Source organism: Euphorbia lathyris, chromosome 4 (genome assembly GCF_963576675.1).
Source record: "Euphorbia lathyris chromosome 4, ddEupLath1.1, whole genome shotgun sequence".
NCBI lineage: Eukaryota > Viridiplantae > Streptophyta > Magnoliopsida > Malpighiales > Euphorbiaceae > Euphorbia > Euphorbia lathyris.
In genome coordinates this window covers 39,305,983-39,325,853 of record NC_088913.1, presented here as the reverse complement: position 1 = coordinate 39,325,853, position 19,871 = coordinate 39,305,983, and the positions used below count along the sequence as shown (strand labels likewise).

Genomic DNA, 19,871 nt, shown 5'->3' with positions numbered 1-19,871 from the left:
AGTTCTGTACGTGGAATGACGTGTCCAATCTGTTCTCGATGCCTAAATTGATACTTACTAAAAACCATAGGTCTATTTTGGTACCTTATTTCAATATAATGAACCCGTGGAGGAGAGTAAATGAAATATAATGTCATCTATATATGCAAAAAAAAAAAAAATCATGAATAAACCTGATTTCAGTAAAAAGAATAATGGAGCATGAATTAGAAACACAAGCAGTACATGTAATAAGAGTATTATAGAAAAATTAAAAGCATGAATGTTGAGATAATATGCATGCTTATTTTTTACAAGCATTGAAAGTAAATCTGTCACTGCAGTAGCAATCTTGAGAGTCAGGAAGCAGATGTCATACAAGGCCTCATTGTCCAAAACTATACATTCATCAACATTCTTCTCTAATCTTGGAAATAAGAAGAGTTCCCATGCCAGAACCAGTACCTCCACCCAATGAATGACAAACTTGGAATCCACCTGCATTATTTATCAGCATAAAGGAAATGCATGAAAGTAGACTAACGAATATTTTATGCACATTTTGGAAGTTTGAAATGCTAATTAAGTTTTTTTTGAACAAATTTAGAGTGCATGATGTATTAAACCTTTATTTTTTAATAAGATCAGGAACTAATAAATGGGATGTAATACAGAGCTATTTGCCATCAGAGACACCAAGTGGATTGAAAAGGCTGAGGAAGAAAGAATTAGACCTGTTTCTAACATTCATCTCAAATGACCTGTTTTAGGTGGCATTGCCAATCCTTTTCCATATCCAAGGCGTTGCAGAACTGGATGCCCACCCTCTAAAATCGATAAAAAAAAACCATGATTTTTTAAATTGTTCCACATCAATTAATATCAATTTCACTAACACATTATTTGAATTCAAATGCTAGACCCATTATCGGAATCAAGAAGCAACATCAAGACTTACGTGCCAAGGGATGAGGCATTTTCATAGATAAAAGATGCTTCATTTATAGGAAAGACAGTAAAATCTGTTCTTCATAGCCTAGTTCCACAAATTGCCATAAGATTACTTGACAAAACACTTGGATTCCTTTACTTCAATGCCATTGACTCACTTTTCAAACAAGGTGTTGTCCTGCCCAAGGGTACAAAACTTGGGGCTATTCCAAAGACTTGTCAAAATTGCTAAAGACGGTGGAGATGATCTTCTGCGTTTTGAGATGACCACCTGCATTCATACATCGTAATAACTTCTAACTCCATGATATTGTAGAGTTTAATTTAAGCATATGACAACACAAAAACATGTTTTCTTAAAGCATTAGCCAGTTCTGTAAGATCATTAATATTAGATCCAAGAGGACAAAATCAGCCGATGGAAAACGCTAGCATATCAAAGAGAGATAACTTCTATTATTAAGAAAAGAACAGACATTTGCTTAGTATAATATGAAATTGATGTTCCGTTGAATTACTTACCTTGTCATTAACAAATTTTCACCAACCAAGCATTCTATTTTCGGGATACTTCTTCGCTACTCCACTGGAAACACAAGACAAGACATTTCAATTCCAATGTGAAAAAGAGCATGAGTTATCAATCTACCATTGATTGCCACTGCAATTTTAATGTTGCTGTTATATGTAAAGCTTTTCCCATATTCACAAAATTTGGCACAAATTATATATAAAAATATTCAATATTATATATCAATGGCTCTCAAGCATCACCTAATGAAAGGAAAGCATAAGTAATAGTTAATCAAACTGTTTTGTGAGTTTGGGCATGATCTTCAGTAAGGAGAGAAAACAAACCATAAGTAGCACATTGATCTGATCATTGGATGAACCATTGGTGATGAGAGTATCAAGAAAATCTCTATCTTTTCCTTTGCATACTCTTCTTTCTTCAACAATACCTTCAAAAATCTCAAAACATCTCTCATGTAATTCCTTAATTTTCTTCTACAAACCTTGCAAATCAAACCTACCAAAAATTGGATACAAATCAGACAAATTAGGAGTTGAAGCAACCTCTAATATTCTACTCAAAAGCCACTTCATATCTCCATTTTCTAAATCTTCATAGTTCATAAGATTTCTTGACACAAAAATGCAACTCAACATGTTAAAAACAGTAACCATACCAATTTCTTTCAATTTCTTTTGGAAAATCAACAGGTGCCCACTTTACTTCCAACTAGAAGGCCAGAACGTATGTACTCCATATTCGTCTTCCAGTTGTCTAAGGAGGTAATTTAATGCACCGCTCAAAACAGAACCCTGTAAAAACAAAACAACAAGATTCTTGAATACACATACATGAAGAAAGAAATTGAGAAATCCTGAAAGGGTAGAAACCCTTAATTTAAAAACTGAAAAACGATATACCCTTAATTTCAAGCCTGATTTCAATTGTGTAAGCACTCTAGAAATCAAAATGATCGGAGATGAACCTCTTCAGAACAGTCAAACTTCGGTTGGCCACGGATTGACTCCTCCGGTCGATTCTACCTCGGCCATTAGATTCGAAAATTGGGCTGGTTTAGAAGAATCAGAAGTACGCAACGAAGTCGCCATAGATAGCAACGAACCGGAGGTAAAAAGGTTGCAACGACAGTTGCAGTCACGGGAGGTAAAAAGGTAGAAAAAGGTTGCAACGACAGTTGCCGGAGGTAGGGTGGAAAAAGGTAGAATCCGATTGAGTTAAACACGTACCAAACACAGGAAACAATGCAAGTTTTAATTTTAATTTTTTATTTTCTAATTTAACGTGGGCCCAGCTGAAATGTATTAATAAATAAACGTGTATTCATTGTATTGGATATAAGTTCCATTTGGATATCCAACATGGAACTACAATAGCACGGTATAAAATCTCCTTTCTTTTTAGTCGGCTATCTTCCTATATAATCCCCATTTCTTCCCTTCTCATTCATATCACAGTTCTATTTCTCTCTCGAATTTAGCCTTTTTACTTCATCAAATATGCAGATCTTCGTCAAAACCCTAACCGGAAAGACCATTACTCTCGAGGTCGAGAGTTCCGATACTATTGATAACGTCAAAGCCAAGATCCAAGATAAGGAAGGAATTCCTCCCGATCAGCAGAGGCTCATCTTCGCCGGTAAACAATTGGAGGATGGCCGGACTCTCGCTGATTATAACATTCAGAAAGAGTCTACTCTTCATCTTGTTCTCCGGTTGAGGGGAGGGATGCAGATCTTTGTAAAGACTCTCACCGGTAAGACTATCACCTTAGAGGTTGAGAGCTCTGATACCATTGACAACGTCAAGGCTAAGATCCAGGACAAGGAAGGAATTCCCCCTGATCAGCAGCGTCTCATCTTTGCTGGAAAACAACTCGAAGATGGCCGGACCCTCGCGGATTACAACATCCAGAAGGAGTCTACTTTGCACCTCGTTCTGCGATTGAGGGGAGGAATGCAGATCTTTGTCAAAACCCTTACAGGGAAGACCATAACCCTAGAGGTTGAGAGCTCTGATACAATCGACAACGTGAAGGCCAAGATTCAAGATAAGGAAGGCATCCCTCCTGACCAGCAGCGATTGATCTTCGCCGGCAAGCAGCTAGAGGATGGGAGGACCCTTGCGGATTACAACATCCAAAAGGAGTCCACTCTTCACCTGGTTCTGAGACTTCGTGGTGGGATGCAGATTTTTGTGAAGACCCTAACTGGGAAGACAATAACGCTGGAGGTAGAAAGCTCTGATACAATCGACAATGTGAAAGCAAAAATTCAGGACAAAGAGGGAATTCCACCGGATCAACAAAGGCTTATTTTCGCTGGGAAGCAATTGGAGGATGGGCGTACTCTTGCAGATTACAACATCCAGAAGGAGTCTACCCTTCACCTTGTGCTTCGTCTTCGTGGTGGTGATTACTAAATGATGGTTGGTTGTTTTCTTATTAGTGGTCGTGGATGTGTGTAAAATTCCATATTGTTTGTTTTCTTCAATTTCGATGTAGCTCGTCTATGAACAATTATCTAAAGTTGATCCCATAAGATTTGTCGTTATTCTTCTCATTATGATTGTTAAATTTAGTTTTTCTCGCAATCCTCTATGCTTACATATGTTAGATTCTTCTATTTTGTTTTGAGGTTTCGTACCCATTTCCGCAAGTACACTATTTAAGTTTAAGATTCAATCTGCAGTTCAAATTAAATAGTACTCAGGTGAATTACAAAGTTAGCTCAAATGGGAGGTCCATTTATTTAATACATTTACTTAATTTATGAAGACCCATTTATTTAATATATTTACTCAACCTATTACATTTTGCGACTTTTTCATAATATTCTTAAACTTTCCACTTCTCTAAATGCAAACGGTTTCTTTCCTCTTTCCATAATATTCCTAACCTTTCTACTTCTCCAAATACGAACGGTTTCTTCTCTCTTCTCCTCTGTTACACAAAACAGTTGGTTCCTCTATTAATAGAAAACGAAGTTATGGTTCTTCATCTTTCATTTTCTGCTCGTTTTTTGGTTTCTTTCTTGTGTCGAAAAAATGGTGATTCTACGTTATTTTCATCGTTTTTTCCAGTTTATCATATTCTTTTCGTTACACTGGTCTCTTTCTTTTCTAGTGAGAGAAGCTCTAGCTTCTCTCTAACTTCTACACTCTTCTCTTCTCTTTGCTCTTATCTTCAAAATATCCTTTGCCTTTTCTAGCTTTTCACCATTATTACTATCACTTAACGATTTCGATCTTGCCTTTTAATTAGGTTTACTCTTAGAGGAGGGAGAAGGAAGCTTTGTCTTCCTTCTTCCTCCTCCCATTTATATTTTAGTTTTCGTTTTTAGCTTTAGATTTACATTTTCGTGTTAGTTTGAAGTCTATATACCTCCTTGAACTTCTTTTTCCGTCAGATCTATACTTGTGAGCTATATTTATTTCTTTTATTCTTTTTTCGGTCTTAGCAAGAGCGGAAAAAGTTTATCTTGTCCGTAGATCTATAGATCTGTGTGGATGCACAAACAGAAAGGACTCAGATCCGAACATCCGGAAGAGCCTAAAGGATGAAATATGGATTACAACGGTTTTTCAACGGGATTCGACTTACGAGAAGGATATGACTTCTATGTTTGTTGTATTTGTATCTTTTCTGGTTTTTAGTGCTCTTTGTAGTCTTTTATTGCTCTTTGTAGTCTATGTATTGCTCTTTGTAGTCTTTTCTTCCCTTTGTGGGTCTTTGCCTGTATGGGATGGAGGTTTTATTCCTCTTTCTTTTGTGCTGTATTTGTATTATTAAGTTGATGGAATGAGATGTGATATTTTATCAAAAAAAAAATCATATTCTTTTCGTTGAAAAATGCAAGTATATATTGTTTTTCGCCATTTTTGCGAAGTCTGCGGGGAGAAATTTATCGATTTCACTTCGCGAAATGATGACTACGCGAAGTTTGCGAGGTAATTCGATAAATTTCTCTCGCAGATTTCGCGAAATCATCGTTTCGCGAAGTCAGAGCGTCACATTTCTCCTCGCAGACGTCACGAAATTATTGTTTCGCCCCTCTTCCTTGCACATTTATATTCGCATACTTAGCGAATCCTCGTTTCGCGAAGCCAAATTTTCCTTTTTTCTGACTAACACGATTAAATTTTTCTGCAGGTGGTTGAATACATAATATTCATTCCTCGAAGCCGGCGTGCTGGGGTGCCATGAGAGACATCCATTCCAAAAGGTTTGGACTTCCAACCATCGGTTGTGAATATGTGTCTACACCGTGGGACATGTCCATCCCTCTGGTGAATAAGCGTCTATGTATCGTGAGACATCCATCCATCCATCCATCGGTGGTGAATAGGAGTCTATGTATAATGAAGTGGAGTTTATTGTGGCAATCTTGTTCTGTACCATGAGACACGTTAGGAGTTTATTGTGGCAATCTTGTTGTAAATTTTGATAATGTTATGATTTTAATGTTAGAATCCGTTGTTGTTTGACATTTTTTTTGTTATTTCGCGAATTAGCTTAAAAACACATCCAGACTTTATGTTAATTAAATTCATCAAGTAAACCAAACATTAGCTTCGCAGGCTTCGCATATGATCGAATCTGCGAAGTCAGACGGGAGAAACACAGACGCGCGTAAATATTGAGGGTATTATGAGAAAGTCATACAAAAACAGTCTAGATATGTAGTAGGTTGAGTAAATGAGTTAAATATGTAAATGGGCATCCCATTCGACCTAATTTTGTAATTTACCCTATTATTTTTCTTTAAAATCCTAATCCTTGTTTAGATGGAGGTTTATGAAATAATTTTTTATAAATAAAATAAAAACAAATGATAATTTTGAAAGAAAGATATATACTATGATTCTTCCCTAATTTGAGATATAAGAAAAATTACTTAAAATGTAATCTGTAATTGCATCTAATTGTGTACATACAAGGAAAAGATTGATTTGCAGAAATGGACTAACATGCCCTCCACTTGCCAATTTGGGTTAATGGATTCTCAATTCTGAATTGCTATTTTTACATCCAAATTTGACTGTAGATGAAGTAGAATTTAATCATTTTATTAGGTTACATATATTTGTTCATTTTTATGTCCTAATCATTTTAATATCATATTTGATTAAAAATTATCATATTGGCAAGAACAGCCATAGATGCCATTTGAAGTTATCCACACATCGCTATTTATTTACACATTTGCTTAATGCTAATTACAATCAGTAGATAGGTAGGTTTATTCCATGTACATTCACACGCACAACTACTATGTACAAACGTGTGATTATTTCTTCCAACCTTCTTCATACACAACATACCCACAAATCACATATTATCAATCAGATTGGCGTACCAAGGTCCATGCACCGCAACCGACACACTGGCTGCAACCATTAATACTTCAGCAGTCTCAACCACTCTTTCAGTTAAAGTGATAGCCCCAACCTGCCTCAGTGCCATTTCGGCTAATCTTCTTCCTTGTGGCCCACTGCCCCCCAACACGACTCCTCTTGCACCCAAATAAACAGCACGAGACACCTTTTCAAAAATAGGGTCTCCAGCCTGCAAACTCTTCCCCAACATCCTACTCATCACTAATTTCCTTGATTGCAGCTTCTCCATATCTACAGTCTCGTCGAACGAGCTGCTTATTATGTCAACGATTACTTCGACACCCACTTCATCTATTCGATCCAACACCTCTAATAGTTGCTGGGAGCACTTAGATATCGTGCTTTCCAAGTCCGCAACGCTAGTCACAGCTCTTTCCATCAGAAGGGCTTGTCGGCAAACAAGAAGGCTGTGTATTAAGTAATTTCATTAGTAAACTCTGTGGCAGTTGGAAGTAAGAAAACAAATTTATAGTTCAACTCACCTGGTAGATATAACTACTATCTTTTGGATTTGACCGTGAGCAGCCCTCAGCCGAGGCATGTTAAGCACAAGTGTTTCAGGAAATGTTTCTTGTGCCAGACCTGATAACTTCAACAATCCAAGTCTAACCAACAAATCAATTCTTTCGCCATTGCACTCTGGTTCTGGTTTTCTATCACCTAATAGAGTAGCAGAAAATAAATCAATGTATGCAATCAATGTGTAATGTCGGCTAATATATTAGCAATTTACCATACCTATGGCATTTGAACCAGATGAAGTAGAAGCAACATTTCCATTTATTTTGAGCATAAAGTTACCACCAGTTCTTAGGGTGGCAGATGGAAGAAACACCTGAGACGAATTTTCAGGGTTCATCAAAGCTGACAGACAATTGGTATGCTCTTCCCATTCTTGGTCTTTGCAGTTCTTCACTGATGAAAGCCATTGCATAGTCAAAGGTAGACGTGCACAAGCATCGGAATAGGATCCATAAGAGTTGGTGAAAGCTTTTCTTAGATAATCCAAGCCAGAAGGTCCCTTCAACAAAGGTTCCATCATTCTTATACGTGCTTTGCTGATTTCTTGTTTCAGAGCCTGAAATAAAAATAAGCCTCAATTAGTCGAATCTAAAAATTGAGTTTCAGGGTGTCTACAAAAGAAAATTGTGCATCAGACAACACAGAGAAAGAGACAGAGTGCAGCAATCAAGCACATAGGACTGCAGCAAAGGAACACAATTAAATAGATATATTCCCATAAAAAAAAAAGGGCGGCCCGGTCGCATTACGCGTCCCCGCTGAGCGAGGGTCCGGGGAGGGGTCCCACCACAAGGGTGTATTGGGGGCAAGCCTTCCCTTGCTAATTTAATTGGCAAGAGGCCGCTCCTAAGACTCGAACCCGTGACCTCTGGTCACACGGCAACAACGTTTTTACCGTTGCGCCAAGGCTCGCCCTCTAAATAGATATATTCCCATAATAAGAAAAAAATTCATGCAAATTTTTATTCATCAAGAAGAAATTAGAAACATGAGTGACATCATCACACACCTGAATCTGCTCTAGCACAAAGCGGAGTCCTTTTATCATTGCAATGGCATGTGAACACTTCACTTCATCTTGGGTTTGACATGTCTCGGCCAATTCTTTCAATAATTTCTGATGCGTGACTCTCAGTTCCTCCTCATGGACCGGTGAGGAGAGTTTCTGAAGGGTACATAATGCAAAATCTAGTATCTTCTTAAGATAGTCCATGTCCAGGGTGCCCGACTTCAACACCTGATTGAGAGACCAAAAAAGTCAGATTTATAACACGTTATTTCCTCCACCAGCTGAAAATAAAATAGAGGCTATCACCTGAGAGAGAATGTCCAGATCAATAGCTTCACCTATCTCCTTTTTCCAGCTTTTAGGAGCAGCCATCTCAGTAATTCCATCCTTCACCTCCCTCACAAGATCAACTACCCGGTCGTAGCTGGGTTCCACCTGTTTAATGGATTCCATGATAGTATCCCAAAAAGCCTCTTCCAGGGTCTCTCTTATTTTTGCCTGCAAGTCGCAAGACAAGAAAACAAATCAATTTCTCATTGACTGAATTTCCAAAACGAACTGGTGTTGTGTTCCCTGACAAAACATAAAAGTATCTGCAGTTTCATAATATGGCACAGTCAATGATTGATGACTACATTGTGAAAAATCTACTGACCTTGATACTATTTTCTCCATCAGTGCTCAATCTATCAACAAAGCTAAGGTCCCGCTCATGGAGAAATTCATTTACAATTAATTCATTCTCTGTTGCCAACTTATCAACGGAGGAACCCAACTGATCATCAAAATGGCCAACGATATTTGCAGGGGAACTAAGTCCTTTGTCTGAGGAAGCATCATCTTCCTTAAACAATGATCTAACTACACGACTAGGCCTCTCAGTGCCACCAATCATATCACCTCTGTCACTTAGACTTGCAACAGGAGGACTAGTTGGAGGGCTGGAAGTGCTAGGAGATAGGAGATGTACGATTGGTGACCCTACTGTGCTGCCATTTTCCATCGCTTCAAAGTACCTAGACCGTGTTTCAGATAGAGCACATTCCATACGGTCAATCCCAGCATCTCCACTCAGGTGTTGTATCTTTTCCTTAAAAAGCTTTTGATCTTCCATAACCTGTATCAGAGCACATTATTCAGTTCCCTTGAAAGAAATACTCAGTTTTCATTTTCTATTCTACTTGATGTAGTGGATATCTGGTAAACAAAATCATAGTACATAAATAACCTGTTTTTGAATGGCTTTCAAATCATGACTAAGCGCATCATTATCCCCTCCTGATGTCAGCTTGCATTTTTGAATCATAGAGAGCTCAAGTTGGCAAGCAGCTCTCACCAAGTCGTCCTCCAATGACTGAGCATCCTTGACCTTCCACACCACGAAGCGATTCAAGTAGGAGCAAAATGCTTTATCAAAAGTAGCAAGCTGAGACCTGAAGGTACACCGTTTTGGCAACATGGAGTCTGATTCCTCATCAGAACTCTGAATTGGACCATCAATTATGATTCGTATCAACAATTCAAACTGTTGAACAAATTCTTCAGCAGATTTGGCCAGAGAAACCTCACGCTCTCCTTGACCACTGAGGACAGCATCTGGATGACCCAAAATCATGTAGGCACAAAGAACTATTCTCACAGGATACCTTGACAACTTAGCTGGATTTCTGGCTACCCCCTCAACAACAGCTACTTTCTTTGCTTCTCTGCTCCTCACAGAAGTTCTCGGAATCCGTTTCCTTGGGGTGGCTACTCTTTTGAGAAGGTGATCAATGTTTTCCAAGCTGACAGAATTATTTCTATCGACAGCCTTGGAAACTCGAAACCGGTTCTCAAGTCGATCAAGCAAGGATTTCACAGTCCGAAGGGTAGCAGCAGATTCAATCAAACGTGCAAGCTGCTCAAACGGCATTGACTTAACCGAACTTTCATTCATATTCAAGGAATCATAATCCTTTGCCAAGTCTATTGTAGTTCTCCTTGACCTAAGGAACTGCCTCCAGCACCTAAAAGAAAGAACAAGACCAACATATAAAACGTCTGGCAAACAATTAAGTTGTCATGGAAGAGTTCCTTCCCATCATAAGGCTGTGAAATTAATACCTTGCTAGTTTTCTGGAAAGGAAATCTGCTTGCTCACGCATTCGATTCCAATTCACTTGAACTGAATTATGCTGCCGTCTTCTCTTGCTCAAATATTCGGCTCTTTGGCTCTTTGCCTACACCATTTAATCAATTAGAATAAAAATGTATAAGAAATGGATCATCAACTCTAGATAAAATTAATACCTTTTGCAATCGAATTTCCAACTGCTCCCTGATTCTTCGTCTTTCTATCTCACGTTGGTGAGAGACAGACTTGGCTACGCGCCTAACTTGCAAAAGTCTGGCATGTGCACGCTTCTTCTCTGCTTCCAAGAATCCTAATCTCTTCCTCTCTGCAGCCACACGCTTTTGATGAATTGCAGCATGTACACGCTCCTTATACTTGCTCTCCCATGCCATTCGCCGCATTAAAGATTGAGATGACCTCTCCCTTACTATGGCCCTTCTTTGCCTATAAGCTTTCAATATAAGCATCCTATTTGCCTCTGCTTGCTGAACCCGCAATTCCACTTTTGTAACAAGTCTTTCCCTTTCTCTCTCAGATCGCAATTCTACCCCACTTTTGGCTGCCTGACGCAGCTCATCCAACCTAGCTAGTCGCATCTGAGCATTCGCCAGAATTCTCTGCCTGCCATGTCAACAAGAAAACCAACTTGAAGGGCAGAAGGACACATTTGCAATAAACAAAACAATGCAGCAACTGAAAGAAGATGCAACTAAATATTTCTAGGAAGCAAATTAAAAAGAAAATCCCAGCACAAGTGTGTGTGTGGGAGACAGGGAGAGAATGAATTTTCACAAATAAATAAGACTAACATAAAGTTGGATACATCAAACATAAAAAAAGCTTACATCGAAAGATGAAGTGCATATTTTTGACCTAAATGAACATGTAATAATATGAACATACATGTGCAAATAACAATTTGACCAAAAGTTACAACATGAAGAAAAAAAGTAATGGTGCAAAAATAAAGTCTCATACATCACACACATGAGAGACCATAATTGCTTTCAATATACCACATTTTTATGCCAATATGTAACAAGTGACTGGAGATGCAAACATAAAAGATAAGGAGACATTTGAAAGGACACAATAAACCATAAAACCACATTGTTATACAGTACTCAACATTATCAATTCCTAATAATAATCAAGCAAACACGTTTGGCATAAACAAGTTCTTTACCTTTTCTGTTCTGCAGCTTGAAGCTTTGCTTCAAGACGTTGGCCAAGATCTTCCTCATTAGATGAAGACCGTGAAGGACTTCTAGGCTTTTGTCTTGCCTTGCTTGACAACTTCTCGTAAAATTGCTGAACTCAAAGAAAAAAACCAGCAAAGTATTGAGTACGAAATTTTAAAGGGATGATACTACAACACAGGAAAAACCAAATGCATTGTATAAACCGTAGCAGCAAATACAGTAAAAGAGGTAGATTTGTTTCCTGAAAGGAACACACTGAACAAAACCCCACTAACAACAGATATGCAAAGAAAATTTACCAGCAAACAAAAATATATGAAAACAAAAGAAAAGCGCACATGTCACAACCAATTATAAAAAAAAATTCAACGAAAAGCTTTCCCTTTCCTTCTTGTTCGGTTCAGGAAATGGGTAGGTTCCATGTGCAAAAGAATACCAAAAAAGTGAGAAGAAAATTCAAACAGGAGGTAAAGCACCCACTCCCTTTACCTAACATAAGGAATATTTTTATTATTCAAAATAAGGATTTAAATACCAGACTCAATATATATAAGACAAGTGGATGTTTAATTGGATTTAATCTCAGAAAGGGAATGTTTAATTTAGAAAACTTAAGTCTTTCACCCCTCGCAAACGAAAACAACGAAGCTACGTCTCTCGCTCCAAGGAGAAACGAAGTTAAATTCTTGAACAAAACATAACCTAAAAAAGTTTTTCGAAAAATCAAAAAGAAAAGGGAAGTACTATTACTGTTTTTCTTGTTGAAATGTTTTAATTTCATTACTGATGACCCTGAAGCACAAATTACTTTATCGCGAAACAGGAAAGAGAGAGAAAAAAAATGTATGCTTTCAAGAGTTGTTGATCACTGGTCTTCAAAAGAAGTTGTTGATCAACTGAAAAAGAAATCACGAAAATTTTCAATCATTTTTTCCTTAAAATTTTGAGACCCAAAAAAGAAAATTCACTTAACTAAGAAAATAGTTAAGGTCTGATACAGAGTATTATTGAATACTCCGTTATACTTGGTTTATGAGAACAACAAATTTAGCTTCTCTTTTTCCAAGAATTTGTTGACAACAAAAACAGACATACTCAAAATCCTTCTAAATTAACTACACAATTTATTCCAAAGATCAAATTTAAGCGAGGGAAATTTCACTAACCTGTCTACGGAGATCGGCATGTCTGAGTTTAGCTTCGATTTCTTCAACAGTACTGGGAGTCTTAGGCTCCAAGTCCAACAACCTTTTCTTCAGCCTTCTAGGTATTCTAGGCGGAGAAGAGAAGGACGAGGTGTCAGTCACTGGAAAATCAAGCGCCGCCGTTTTCATCCCCGTCTCCGGCGACGATGAGTCTACCCCGGTGGCCATAATCGGAATTCAAAACAATCACGCTCTTTCTCTCTCTCTCTCTCTCTATACAAGCGTATACACAATCGAAACTGAACAGCAAAAGTAATCTTAAATTTCTAATTTAGATTAAGAAGAAGTGTAAGAAAAGAAGGGGAAAGAGAAAGAGAAAGAGTGCTTGTACATATGATATGAACATATAATGATTGAAAAGGGAAAGGTCGCGTCGACTCTGCTTTTCCTCTCTTGCTTGCTTCTTCTTCTTATCAAAGCTTCATGAAAGAGTTCAATTTTAAGACCTTTTCCGGTTTGGGTCGGTTAGATCCGATCCACTTTAAACTGGTTTATCGGCTTATCCGGATTTTTGCCACGTCACAATTCCAACGGTACATTCTTCTCTCTCGGATTTAGACATAAATTTTTGTTGGACTACATTACCCTTTTCTAATTTTAATTTTTAAGATAAATTACCTCTAAGTTCTTTTTTGAGGTTTTCTTTGGGATTTTATTGGCAAGATAAACCTTTTTATCAATACAATATACTAATTCTGTAGTGATAGACGTTGACGTGTCATCTCTCAGAATTATCTATGGCTGATGTGTCAAATTCTTAAAAATCTTACAGTTGTTTCTTCTTTACAAGTTTTCTCGATAGCCCTGGTCACAAACCGTTCCAAAAAAACTACCCACGTTTGCGTTTTGTATCCATTACACGTTTGCGTTGTCAATCTATCCATTTCTGTATCTATTCAGAATACCGCTTCATCTTCTTCAGACGGTTTTATCACTTCAATTTTCACAATTGTTGTCTATCTGTATTTTCTAAAGGTTCAAATTTTGTTCTTCGTCTTTGTCAGCACGGAGCAAGTCAGGCGACGGTTACCCTGCATGCATCGATCTGCTGAACAGGTAAACATATTTTGCTTGATTGTCCTGGTCTCTGTTTTCTAACGGTCTGTTCTCTGGAAATTTAATTTCAATTGTTCTCGATCTGTGTTTTATTTCTTACTTCTTCTGGGAATTTCATTTCATTTGTTCAAAACCGGATGAGCTTACACAGTGTAAGAGTTATGTAACGGAAAGCAGAAGCAGATGGAGGGGGAGGGATTGTCTCTTCAGTTGAAGGTTTTATCTCTGTCCTAATTTGCTCTTGATTTTATTATTTATTGAATTTAGATTAACTGGCATTGTCTAATTTAGTTCGTCTGGTTGTTTGTTTGAATATCTTATCTTTAGACATTCCAGAGTAGAGTTTGATCATCGGGATTTTCTTTTTCTTTTTCTTTTTATGTTAACTGATTAGTTCCATCTCAACTGTTTGAGAATGGTGTTAAACTGTGAGATGATGAAATTAGGAGTTCAGTTTGCACCACTGTGTAAAACAATTTGCAGAAAAATGAACTGTAAATGGAGAATTGAGATTATTTAAGTTTCATGATAAATTAATTTATCAATAGAAACTTAATTTGTTGCATCTTAATCTGAATCTATATGATTAAAAAACACTCCATTTCATAAGGCTATTCCGGGGCAGGAAACCTCGAACTTATATAATGTAGTATCTTATATGGTTGTGGTCTGCATAACTAATTTATATATCCTCTGTGGGAATCATTGTACCTGTTTATTCGACATTCAAGGCCATTGAGATGAAAGATCAAGCCGAACAACTAAGATGGCTTTTTTATTGGGCAGATTAGTGTTTATTTTTTTGATGAAGCATTTTAGTGTTTTAAATATCAGAATTTCTTCAATTCTAATTTAATGGGGCATTTTAGTATTTTAAATATCAGAATTCTTATTTGAAATTTTTAGGTTCTCTCACCCATTTCTTCTCTCCCATTTCTTCAATCTCAATCGCTTTAGATATCATGCTGATAAAGCAAGTCAAGTGCATGATATTGGAGATAATCAAGTAATTCAGATTATCTCCAATCATTTTTCATTTACTTGCTTTATATTCATATGCTAATTTCTGAAATGATATAATGTAAAATTAGGCTTTTGGTTTCGTTTGGCTACTGCCCTTTAGATTTATATCTTACCAAATGAATTTTTTATTGCTTTCTGTCACTGTGGTGTGTTTCAGGCATTGCTTATCTAGCCTATTCCGCGATTGAGCACGTTGAAAACATCGGGTAATGCTTCTCTTAATTTGTGATAAGCAGTTTCATAACTCTTCATGAGCTGTTTTTGTAATATAGAAACTGGAAAAAAGATTTGAATTTTGTGGCACTGTTCCTTTTTCTATATTTATTTGCATTGGTTTTTTAGGACGTGGAGTTTGGTGTTGTCTATTATAGATTTGAAGCCTGATAATGACTCGAAAATCATTGAATGTGTAATTTTACAAAGTAATGGTACGATTACCTCTAAGTTTTTTGTTCTCTCAATTCTGAATTGCAGAAATAGTAAATGGTCTATATGGTGATTTTATAGCAGCTTCAAAAGTATTCAAGCATTTTCTCTGAAATTGTTATGTGAACAGTTAGATTGGGCTACTTTATGCCTTAGACTTATTCAAGCAGTTAGTTTGGTTCAAATTAACTTCAAGTTATTGGCATCAGTTAAGTTTCCTCTATTATTTTAACTTTATCATTTGGACCTATTAATAATGATTGGTCAGGATTGCATCATTCTTTCAACTTTATTATTTGGATTTATTATTTTAACTTTATTATCCTAACAGAAAGAGATTCAGAAAAAACACTTGGCGGTAAATTGTAATCTAAAGTGTAGTCCATTAGAGCAGTAATGAACTTGATTACTTAATGTCTAGGTGTGTACAGATATCTGGTTTAGGTGCTCTGCCTCAATGCTTCATTTTTAATTTAGAGATCGATATGAGAATTTTTTGCTGCAGTTTTTAGAAAATTGAAAGATGACTATATAAGTTTTTGCTTGCTGATTTGATTTGCATCTTCAAAATTGATTAGTATATGAAGATGCACAAGTCTAAAATAGGAAACCCCTTTCCATTCAGCTCAACCTTCAAAGATTAACCTCTCAAGCACATATAAATTACCTCCATTGATTAGTATGGTAAATTTTCAGTTGATGATTGTAGCATGTGCAAATCCAATTTTTTCAAGATGAACTTTGAATTTTGTTCAACAGGTATAGCATGTTTTATATCATGCTGTGTTTCTTATATGCATTCTTTAGTCACCGATTTGGAGTATTTGAAATTAATTACCTTCTCATGTATAAGAAATTAATTCAACTGCTAGGATTTGGAGTATTTGAAGCAATTGGTGGAGGGATTAACACATGGTTTAGGACAAGAAAGCTTTTCATTGGACCTCATTTGTTTGTTACTATACTTTTTATCCAAATATATATAGTCCACTTTCACTTGAAATTTCATCTTAATTCTCACCTGAGGTGTTTTCAGTTTTCTTTTGTTCTGGATTTATATTGACCTTCCATTGTTTTGATTGAATTTTAACTAACTGATGTTTAAGTTTTCCAAACATTGATATTATTGTTTCAAATAAGGGATCATCAACGAGTTTCATACGGATCAGTCCATATTTCTATAAACAAGTTACTATTGATTCTATTTTGTCGTTGTCCATATTATTCATTATGATTTACTTGAATTCTAAGATCACAATGACTTGCAACAGTTTTAAGTCCAGCTAGCAGAAGTTTCTTTTGTTTAATTTTCAATCTAATAGGTTTTGTTAATTGATATTGACCATTTTACTTCAATTAACTCTTAATGTATATATAATACAGAATGGTTAATTAGTCATCATAGTATTTAATAGTATTTAATTTGTTTTGTGATGAAAATGAAGTTTCAATAAATACAATTGTAACTGATTTTGCTGGAAAAAAATGTCAAATTTTTTTAATACTTTAATTTGCTATAAATTAAAAAATCAGTACACTCAATTTTAATATTTATATATTTATAATCTAGACATTTACAAAATGGTGATGAAATCAAAATCATAAAGTGAGTACTCCAACCGTTAGATTATTTAGGGTTGTACCAATTACGTGCATGTCTGTATAAGAGATTACCTACATCGGCATGCATATATGTATTCATAGTTCAATTAGAAAATCATCCATACTTGCTTCTATAAGTAGTTATGTAGTTGAAGTAGTTTGATTTGCCTAGGGGTATGACTATGGATTCTTTTAGCAGCCCAAACTTCCTTTGGCTATAGGTATGGCAACTCTTCAAGTTCTGTGTTTATTTCTGCTTTATCATGACAATTATCGTAATTTAGTAATTTGAAACTCTAAGGTAGGATATTTCTAATTCTCTTATATGGTTGAAAGGTGGGAAGGGGGTGCGGTTAGAGCAGGAGGCGCGTCTTGCACTACATATATAGCAACTGTGTCATGAGAGTTGTCAATTTTTCCCTTTTTTTTGCATTTTCCTCCTAAAGTATGCAGAGTTGAGCAATTGAGATTTTGAGAGTGGGAATGAGCAGTTTGAAATGAATTATGCAGAAAGTGTTTATAGCAATTGTAAAGGTTCTATTGAGTGACATGTAGGTAGGCAGCGTCAGATCTTAATATAAAATCTATGATTGAGTTTTAACTATCAACTTGAGTTTTTAGTTAAAACGGTTCCATGACATGGTATAAGAGCGAGTTTAACCAAGTGGTCAAGGGTTTGATTCCTAGCAGTCCCATTTGTTGATTAAATTGCATGACACGGTATCAGAGTCTTTTAGACCAAACGGTTAAGGACAACGGTTCCATGACAGACAGTATATCAAGGTTGCTTTTGGTGTAGGTGACACTGTGATGTTTGCCTCTCAACTTTGTGTACATAGTAAATAAATAGATTTTGAATTCTCATAATGTTGGCATTCAAATCAAAACAATTTTGTATATGTCCAATTCATATTAAACTTTGTGCCTATTTCATCCTTTTTTCTGTTTTCACATTTTCTTATTTAAATTTTAGCCTTTATACCTCTGTTTTAAACTTTGTCCAATTCATATTTCAATTTTGTTGTATTTTAGACTTCTAGCTTTTTTTAGTTTAACATTGAGTTTTAATTTTAGGCTTTATTCCCAAGTAATTTATCTACCCAGTCATGATAAGTCTCCATAATGTTTCGCAGGATATTCTTAATTAACTTGCTGGCAGCTTCCAAGGCTCCATTGGCTGCTGCTGATGAATTGAACAGAATGGGCCACTAAGTTACTGCCTATGAACATTTTAATTGAATCGGAGGACTTATGATGTATGGCGTCCCAAACATGTAGATAAAGAAAGTGGGACAAAGTGGATGTAGTTCAGTTTCTTATGGATATTCAAATTAATCATAAGAGATTATGGATATTCTAGAAATTATGAATTTGTGATAGAAGTATCAATTGTGATATTCTAGAAGGAGAAGTTAAGTGTGGTAGTTGGTTTCAATTTGGGTTAAGGTGCAAAAATATCCCTAACGTTTTGGATCAGGAGCAATTTTACCCCTAACGTCTAAAATGGTGCAATTTTACCCCTAACGTTTGTAACCAAGAGCTTTACCCCTAACGTTGATAGATTGGGTCAATTTGATAAATAATTCATTAAACTGTCTTCTCAGCCATGAATCGTGTCATCTGCCCTTCACACGTATACCATTTTATCAGTAACAAATCACAAACATATGTTGGGATATGAAAAAAATATAAAAAAAATATACTATATTTTGTACGAATTAGACAAAAAAAAAATTTAAAAAATTCACCGAATTTATAAATATTAATTTCTAATTCTATTATTAAATTAAAAAAACATGAAATCCTTTTTTTTAGAATAAATTGATATGCAATTGGCGCAAAATAAAGAAAAAAATGTATATGTCTTATAATAATGTCTGAAATTGATCCAAATTATCAACGTTAGGGGTAAAATTGCTCTTGGATACAAATGTTAGGGGTAAAATTGCACCATTTTAGACGTTAGGGGTAAAATTGCTCATGGCCTAAAACGTTAGGGGATTTTTGCACCTTAACCCTTTCAATTTAAATGTTTTAAATATAGCAATAAGTATAATTAAGTCCTTGAATTTTACCTGTTTTAAGGATCAAACCATTCATCAATTATTTTTTCACATTGAGTCCTTGATTTTGATTCTGTTTTGGATTAGACCCTTATTGAAATTTTCTGTCGAGTTTGAACGACACATATTCTTAGGACGATTCGATCAATTGACGTGGATAAATAAAAGTTAAGTAAGGGTTCAATATGAAAAAATAATTGATTAAGGATTTGATCTTTAAAACAGGTAAAATTTTAGGGTTTAAATATGCTTTTTGTCTTTAAAGATGGGAAGTTTAATTTTCAAAAATAAATAATAAATAAATGAATAGAAAAAGATGTGATAACTAATGTATAATATTTTAATTTAAATTATTACCTCAAATTTTTAAGTATTATCTTCAATTTTAAAAAAAATAGATTTATTTTATTAAAATTAAAGTGCACTTTATATTCTGCAACGAATAAGATATTATAATAAAGTTAGAATTCACTTTGTATTACAATAAATAATAATAAAATCTTCCTACTCTCTTTTAGTTGTTCAATACAAAATTTCTATTTCCTTACTCTCTCTTTATAGTTCTCACATAAGTTTTCATATTTTTATTTCATTAATTAGTATTCATTCTTTATCCTAATTATTTTTTATCTCATAATTAATGCTTTACTATTTTATAGATTAAGTTTACTATGTATATTTATTTTCTCCGGATTTCTGTTTTTATTCTCTTGACTTTCATTAAGTTTTAAATATTAATTTTATTCTCCATCTTTACCTCATCTTTAACTCTTAATTTTATAAGTTTATTCT

At 35.5% G+C, this 19,871-nt stretch overlaps 2 protein-coding genes and 2 long non-coding RNA genes across 4 annotated transcripts; 2 read left to right on the top strand and 2 right to left on the bottom strand.

The window, feature by feature from the left end:
- Positions 1 to 177: 177 nt before the first annotated feature.
- Positions 178 to 2,711, bottom strand: LOC136225789 (uncharacterized). The gene is made up of 6 exons (XR_010687311.1): positions 2,365 to 2,711; positions 2,121 to 2,256; positions 1,789 to 1,960; positions 1,453 to 1,516; positions 938 to 1,201; positions 178 to 806 (listed from the first exon to the last, which is right to left on the bottom strand). It is a non-coding gene; the product is annotated as an uncharacterized lncRNA (long non-coding RNA).
- A 130-nt stretch (positions 2,712 to 2,841) lies between these two features.
- Positions 2,842 to 4,022, top strand: LOC136225784 (polyubiquitin). The gene has a single exon (XM_066013897.1). The coding sequence runs from the start codon at positions 2,962 to 2,964 to the stop codon at positions 3,880 to 3,882; it is 921 nt and encodes a 306-aa protein (XP_065869969.1). The 5' UTR covers positions 2,842 to 2,961; the 3' UTR covers positions 3,883 to 4,022.
- A 2,600-nt stretch (positions 4,023 to 6,622) lies between these two features.
- LOC136225783 (uncharacterized) lies at positions 6,623 to 13,328 on the bottom strand. The gene is made up of 11 exons (XM_066013896.1): positions 12,871 to 13,328; positions 11,689 to 11,813; positions 10,679 to 11,123; positions 10,493 to 10,608; positions 9,618 to 10,395; positions 9,045 to 9,506; positions 8,696 to 8,887; positions 8,390 to 8,617; positions 7,597 to 7,936; positions 7,341 to 7,518; positions 6,623 to 7,265 (listed from the first exon to the last, which is right to left on the bottom strand). Exons 1-11 carry the CDS (start codon positions 13,075 to 13,077, stop codon positions 6,791 to 6,793), a joined length of 3,546 nt encoding a protein of 1,181 aa, XP_065869968.1. The 5' UTR covers positions 13,078 to 13,328; the 3' UTR covers positions 6,623 to 6,790.
- Positions 13,329 to 13,582: 254 nt separating this feature from the next.
- On the top strand, positions 13,583 to 15,168 carry LOC136225790 (uncharacterized). The gene is made up of 3 exons (XR_010687312.1): positions 13,583 to 13,965; positions 14,117 to 14,181; positions 15,146 to 15,168. It is a non-coding gene; the product is annotated as an uncharacterized lncRNA (long non-coding RNA).
- The last annotated feature ends 4,703 nt before the right edge of the window (positions 15,169 to 19,871 follow it).

Bases quoted from the DNA above. Each gene is read 5' to 3' on its own strand.
- LOC136225784 (XM_066013897.1), top strand. From the start codon at position 2,962: ATGCAGATCTTCGTCAAAACCCTAACCGGAAAGACCATTACTCTCGAG.
- LOC136225783 (XM_066013896.1), bottom strand. From the start codon at position 13,077: ATGGCCACCGGGGTAGACTCATCGTCGCCGGAGACGGGGATGAAAACG. The intron at 8,888-9,044 runs GTCAGTAGATTT...TGCGACTTGCAG, and splicing joins ATGGAGAAAATAGTATCAAG to GCAAAAATAAGAGAGACCCT. The intron at 7,519-7,596 runs GTATGGTAAATT...CTACTCTATTAG, and splicing joins ATCTGGTTCAAATGCCATAG to GTGATAGAAAACCAGAACCA.